The sequence below is a fragment of the Sphaeroforma arctica genome (genome assembly GCF_001186125.1).
Source record: "Sphaeroforma arctica JP610 unplaced genomic scaffold supercont1.347, whole genome shotgun sequence".
Lineage (NCBI taxonomy): Eukaryota > Ichthyosporea > Ichthyophonida > Sphaeroforma > Sphaeroforma arctica.
The window spans coordinates 43,757-51,132 of NW_014040211.1; the positions used below are offsets into that span (position 1 = coordinate 43,757).

The following is a 7,376-nucleotide window of genomic DNA, read 5'->3' on the forward strand; positions in this document are numbered from 1 at the left end:
AGGTGGTTTGAACTGGCTCAAAAGATATTTGGGCCACATACAGTTGACATGTTTGCTGCACATCATAATTCACAACTTAAGAATTACAGGACCTAAATCATCCTGTAGGAGATGCCTTGCAACTAGACCTCTCCAAACATAATGCGTGGGCAAATCCACCATGGCAGTTAATTGCTGAATTACTAAAATATGTTCATATACACAAAGCTACCATCACGGTGTGTTGCCCAATACGGAGTAAAGATTCATGGCTCAATAAATTAATAAGCTTAAGGTGGTACGGCCAATCATCTGCATCATCCGTTAATGTAGTACGCAAGAAGAACTTAAGTCTTCTATGGCGCGTTTCATTCGCGCCTTGCGTTTGCGGCTTATATGGCACACTTCTCTTATGGCATATGCCTGATACGAGTACTAGCGATTCCATTATGTCATCGCGGAACTCACTACCGTTATCAGTGCACATATTACCCGGCCACCCGTGGTCAGCAAAGACTTGGCAACATAATTCTGCCACGGTCTGCATATTCTTATCCTTCAATGGATAGAGCAAGTTATACCGTGACGCCACATCAAAAAAGTGGCATACGTAACGGTCGCCTATGTGCTTGGACGTAGGCAGGTCAACCAGATCAATGATGACCCTGCGCCATGGAACATTTTCAGTCACACTCTTAAGCGGTTCCAACCAATAGCGCTTGATCTGATTGAGATCACAGTCTGTACATGACTGATATACTTTGTCAACTAAAGTTGCCAGCTTAGGGTGCGCGAAACCATTTTGCTTAGCATCTTTAAGTGCGTCTACTACGTTCTGGTGCTTCAGCTTATGGTTTTGCGTCAGCCAAGTAAGAATGTTTTCATCATTCTGCTCTTCCAGAATAAACGTAGTGTGTCGAGAATCCACTTGCGTGGTCTCTAAGTCTGTAGTGTTTCCAGACTCCTGTCCTTCTTTTGCGTGAGTGTCATGAGTGCACTCGTGTGCGTTTTATACACCTGACTTATTTAATAGTCGTATTATATGTGTATATGCTTCGGGATTATCTTTCATTAATCCCTTTAAAAATAGGATTTGAAAGACTTCGGGCTTGAACTATGTGTTATTAAACAGAGTCCTAGCTAGAGACTGACGCTTCTTAACTGTAGTGTCATTAGTAAATTGTATTTCTTGTGCACAGACTTCAAGTGCTGTGTTGCCTTTGAACTGCTTAACGTTCAAACTAGTGGAGAGTGGAATCTCCGATTCTTTGACCTTGTTAAAGAAGGTCTCAGAAGGCGTCCATTTGGTTGTTCCAATGAAACCTATACGACATATTATAGTATGTCTCCAGGGCGTCTTCTGGACGGCTCGGGTACCCTGATATTTGAAAGTATCTACTTCCCTATTTAAATATATTGGCTCGCATTGTATCATGCTTATCAATTTATTGAGCCATGGATCTTTACTCTGTAATGGGCAACACAACGTGAAGTTAGCTTTATGTATATGAACATAATTTAATAGCTGGACAATTACCTGCCATGGTGGATTAGCCCACGCATTATGTTTGGAGAGGTCTATTTGAAAGGCGTCTCCCAAAGGATGATTTAAAGTCCTGTATTTCGATAGTTGTGCACTATGATGTGCAGCAAACATATCTATGGTATGTGGCCCAAATATCTTTTTGAGCCAGTTCACCCGGATGGATCTGAAATTCCCTATTTGCCACCTACTTCCTATGTGACTAAACTTTCTGATCTGCTTACCAACAGAGCAGAAAATTCTTCGAGCTTACTTACTAATGAAGAACAACCTTTGGCTATTACCTTACCAAGTAATAAACGTAAAGCGCCTACATCGGAAATGGTTACTGGATCAAATACTAAACGACATAGAGTACAACATGAGTCTTGAACTCGTACATATAAGCACATACTTACTCGATAAGCCATGACCGAAACCGTTTTACCTTGGGTTTGCTTTACGAACTAGATCGTACCTTCACGTACGTCCGTAGTCCTAAAAGCTACTGGGGGCTATGTAGAAATACGGCCTCTGGTCAGTCTAAAATATCAAGATCAAATGAGGCAACACATTGGTTTTTATTTGTATTTAAAATAATTTAATACAAGTTCTTTTTCCAAATTTCTAAAGTGTTCTAAATTCCCTTTGATGGCTCCAATAGCCTGAGTATTTGGTATGACTCATTTACTTGGACCTATTTGAGACGATAATAGATGTAGGATATTCTAAACTAAATTTTATAATCTCTGAACTGTTACTTACAGGTTTTGGTCTTCCCGCCAATCTCCAAAATCCAATAAGTCTTTTTCTTTTTTTAACTTTTCTTCAGATGGAACTTTATTTATTTTAGCTAATGTATTAACTTGACTTGCGTTCTTATGTCTATCTACAAATTAGACGTGTGGTCATGAATACTTAGTACTTCTAGTATTATTTTTTTCTCAATAAAGTACAGCTAGAGATACGTCCTGTGTAATCGAGGATATTAAGGCTCTTACCAAGAGGCAGTCCCAATCATTCTTACACAAGCTACTACTGCTAAATCCTAACTGATTTAAATTGTATCTTAATTTATATAGCATAGCTTCAAACATAAAAATATATCCATCGAAATTTACACCCATTGAAGCCTGAATCTGTCCTAAGCTTCGGTGGTCACATGTCAGTCACGTAATCCCATTGTGAATACATTTGGTTGGTACAAAATAAACGTGTAAAACTTCCTTTCACAGTATATTCTGATCAACCAAGCGGACTAGTACCAAGTTCTCGTCTCGCATTTGCCCCGTGTCTCGCAGGCCAATGCCCTTGAAGACATGAATTTGATTCCGTACACGGCTGCACCATGGGGATGACGTGTAAACCTAGGTCTATCCCAAGCTTGGGTTACCATCGTATAACCCATTGAAATCTGAATCTGTCCTAAGCTTCGGTGGTCACTTGTCAATCACGTAATTACATTGTGCATACATTTAGTTGGTTCAAAATAAAACTATAAAACAACGAATGTTCAACAGTTTACGAAAAATAGTCGCATAACGGCCAATCATAACCGCTTGACAACTATTCTTACTTTCAATTCGCGTTGAGCATAGTTTCCGAATTCCAACAATGTTTTTTTTTCTCGCTTTATTTTATTTTTCTTCCGAGTGTGTTGGCAACTTTGCATTTGGCAACTTAGCATCATATGGTGTTGGTATCATATAGTGTTGGTATCATATAGTGTTGGTATCATATAGTATTGGTCTCATATAGTGTTGGTATCATATAGCGTTGGCATCATATATCTGAATCTTCTCAAACTTCTCAGAACAGCTCGAGGTGACTCGAACTGATCTGTACAGTACGATTTTTAATTCACAATACTTTGGTCTTTTTATCAATGGGGTGTTTCTATTTATTGATATTAAACTTTTGCTACATAGAGAAAGTAGAGGATTATAGTAGAAAGCCAAGTTGAGAACATCATCGCACTCAGTCATATTGGGTGCGGGAGTGAGAGAGGGAGATAGTGAGGGTCTCAGAGAGAGAGAGTTGAAAGTCGCGAGCCTTATCATGAAACTTTAACTGGGGCTCTGGGCTCTGAGCTCTGAGAAGGCACATTGCTGATATGACTCATACGAGTAACGAGTATGAAGTTCTGAAATGCCTGCTGAAGCTGCAGGTTTATGTACACTGTGCTATTAGTAACTAAATCGGATTGTGTCGCTTCGTAGTATATGACCTCAAATATATACCTGGTAGTGAACATTCTGTAGCGCAAACTGTGAATACCAAAAAAAGTATGAAAATGCAATAACTTGCGACTGCGAGCTTGCGAGGTCACACCCGTCATGGCCGCCACAGTAACTAATAAGGAAACTGCAGCCTCCGCAGCTTAGGCTGTTCAGCGGGCATTTCAGCTTCGAATATGTCGTAGCAGCCTATTCAACTTTCATTATGTCGAGACACAGCCTTCTAAATCAAGCAGTCCAGAGTCCAGACTGTCACTTTTACTGTCTTAAAATACTGCTGCTCGCCATTTTCTAATCTCACTATTTTTCTCTCGAGAGAGTGGAAGATCAGAGAGTATTCAAAAAAAAAAACAGTAGCCTAGGTGGCTACTAGGTCCCAGGTCCCCGGGCCCAGGCCAGCCCCGGACTCAGAGTCCCATAATAGCAAAACATGTCCGCAACTTTGCTCTATGCTATTTATTATTATCTATTTACCTCTACAGTGCACAGGCTCTACTCAGTCTCTCTAGCAATAGTGATCAATGATAAATACACACCAAAGGTAAAAGACCAAAACATTGTGAATTAAAAGTTCGATATGTACAGATCAGTTCGAGTTACCTCGAGGCTCGAGCTATATATTCTGAGAAGTTTGAAACGATTCAGATAAATGATACCGACACTCCATGATACCAACACACTCGTAAGAAAAATAAAGTGAAAAAAAAAACATTGTCTGAAACTTTGCGCAAAGCGAATTGAAAGTAAGACTAATTGCCAAATGATCATGATTGGCCGTTTAGGGGATTTTTTTATTATGGGTAGATCACTCATTTGATCACTTGATCCAGCTGTTATTCATTTTAAATTTTATGTCACAGTTGTGAGTTGGTACTGAACTACTGGTACTCGGTAGTCGGTATATACTGATGCGCGATGACAGTCATGGCACCAGAGTCCAGAGTGACCAGACACACAAGAAAACTGGTATGTAGAGGAAAGACATACTCTCTCTAGAGTAGATATATATATATATATATATATATATATATATATATATATATATTAGAGATCGTACATATTTAAAAATAGTGTAAAATAATGCGAAGGATGTCCATTCCGAGCTAAATTGTATTAAAACTGTAGGTCTTTGAAAATCACTGAGGTAGGTTCTCGAATACTATATACCATACTTTCATAGCTTGTGATCAATAAGAACTATAAACAACAAGGAACAAACTGAAATATGAGCACTGACTAGGTCACTAGGAGCCAGGCTCGCCGGTTGAACAATGGCTGCCTCTCCTGTTCGGCGCCAGAAGTATGACTGTCTCTCATCGGATCCAGATGTGATGGCTACTACCGCTGATATAGCCTGTGTTGAGAACAACCAATCTGTTTCATCTTACGACCAAAATTTCGTTGCCGACAGACATCGTGCCATGAGTCACATCGGGCGCGTTGAGACTACAGCCCGTTATTGTCGCCGCTGAATTTACTTGGTGCGGATGTGAATAGCCTTGGACTCACTTGCGAGCCATTTGGATGTTTACCATGTTGACTTGATTCTTGACAGTTCGACCTACCAGCTGAGGCTAAAATAACGACAGAGCTTATAGAGATGCAATAAGACAGCCGCAGACGGTGAGATCAATGTTCTTCATCTTCAGATGGTTGTATTGAGGTTTCAAGGCTTTCACTAATGGCACTGGCTATGCGGCTAAGGCTTCGACGCTGAGGTTCTGTTTGAACCGCTTTCAAGGCGTTCAAAACTCAGAAGGGTAGCAATCCCCCAGCCAGCCCTACTTCAACAAAGTGTCGTTGCTATGGAAGTAAACGTCGTCGACTCTAGAATTAGCCTACCCCATCCTACTTTAATTTGAGAGCGAGATGAAACGGACCTGTTCATAAGTGAGTTAGGACAGGTGTCGAGTCCAAGTACACCGGTCGCATTAGCGAACCCGGCGAAACAAGGGCTCGGCTCGCAAAGTTGCGGCCCGGAAATTTCACTCTCATATCTAATAGGGATTGGAAGAACCCAGAACCAGACCAGATTTTGTTCTCACCTTTTCGTATAGTGTATTTTCAGGATCTGGTCTCGTTTTGGGTTTACAGTTGAGGATTAAACTTGAATTAATAATGTTATTCAACGGTCCATTTCATGGCGCTCGAGTATCAAAGTTCGTTGGAACGGTTTAATAAAGAGCATTTTTCATATTACACTCTCGGGGTCACTCAGGCTCGCGGTCTCTCATACGCAGAAAAAAATAGTTCAATTTTAATGGCCGTCTCCATGAAGCTTCCATAAATATACACACAACAGTAAAAAAATCATTTATTAGTTGAAGTATCAATTTTATTTGTATATAATATATATTTTTGTACCTGACGTTCATGTAAAATATTTGCATATACATATATTTTGTACGTATTTATGCACGTAAATAAAATAATATTTCTTTATGTACGTAAAATTGACATTTAGAAATATATACGTACACACAATATAAAAATGCAAAGTATAAGAGAATATGTTTAGATATATGTATGTATGTATACACACGCACACATGCATTGACGTACACACACATCTGTCTACATACGCACACACGCATCGACAGACAGATATTTGTATACATACGCACTGAAGCACGTACACATAGACACTGACACAATACACATTTATATGTCTATGGTTTCCGGAATAACAGCAATGCGTCCTCTGATGGTCGGCAATGATTTACATATGTAGCAGAAAAAACGGGTATGGTCCTGTTTATTGTCTATAACATTTGAATCACAGATCCACTTATGGCGATTGGAGGTGAATCACCTGTTCAGCTCAGCTCACTTGTAGAACACTACAGAACTCTTCCGAGAGCAAAGCCAGAGCCTGAATGAAGGTACACGTGTATGGAAGAAATATGAGTACGCTTACATATAAGCACACTTGTATGGATAAAATGTTGTACGCTTACATATAGGCGACGCAGAGGATTTCAGATGCATGAACCCTTTCTATTGGTATGACTTCCAATCATCGCTGATGAAGGTACGGTTTGTACTTATTGCTCACTCCGCTGTAGCATAGGCACTGTTCCGGAGTGAAATACAAATTTGCAGGCCTATGTCTCTAGGAGACCCAATTGTCATCACGTTAACGTTTTCTATGTTAATAGCGTTGAGCAAGCAGATACAATTGTCAACACGTTAACATTTTCTAGTCAGAGAGTTGAGCAAGCAGACACCCAGATAACTGTGGGGGACTACGTATAGGTACGCACTCTGTACTTTCACAATGTACACATATAAACATAACACATATAAGCACGGATGAGCACCAAGACACGAATATGCGTTAGTAAGAGGATATACAAACACGACGTACAATCACATTACATCCACTGCAGTATGCAAAAGTAGTAGACGTGCGCCTTGGTGTCAAAAAGAGAGACATTCTCAGAAGTTGGTTGTAATTCTACACTGAAGAATCAGTTTACTTCGTATACCATGCGCTTGCACCTACCAAGACAGCCTCCAGCCCCAAAGTAAAACATTGTCTTATGCGTAGTCATAGGTGTATAGCCACGTGTTCCTATCCTATCCTATCCTATCCTATCTTATATCATATCATATCATTAATTTTAATACTATATAAC

At 39.9% G+C, this 7,376-nt stretch overlaps 1 protein-coding gene across 1 annotated transcript in view; it reads right to left on the reverse strand.

Moving 5' to 3' along the window:
- Positions 1 to 6,427: 6,427 nt before the first annotated feature.
- SARC_05445 (hypothetical protein) overlaps positions 6,428 to 7,376 on the reverse strand; it is an 8,188-nt gene continuing 7,239 nt past the window's right edge. Inside the window, exon 8 of the mRNA XM_014300700.1 lies at positions 6,428 to 6,610. Within this exon, the coding sequence (XP_014156175.1) occupies positions 6,560 to 6,610 (51 nt within the window). The 3' untranslated portion in view covers positions 6,428 to 6,559. The remainder of the gene's footprint in view (positions 6,611 to 7,376) is intronic.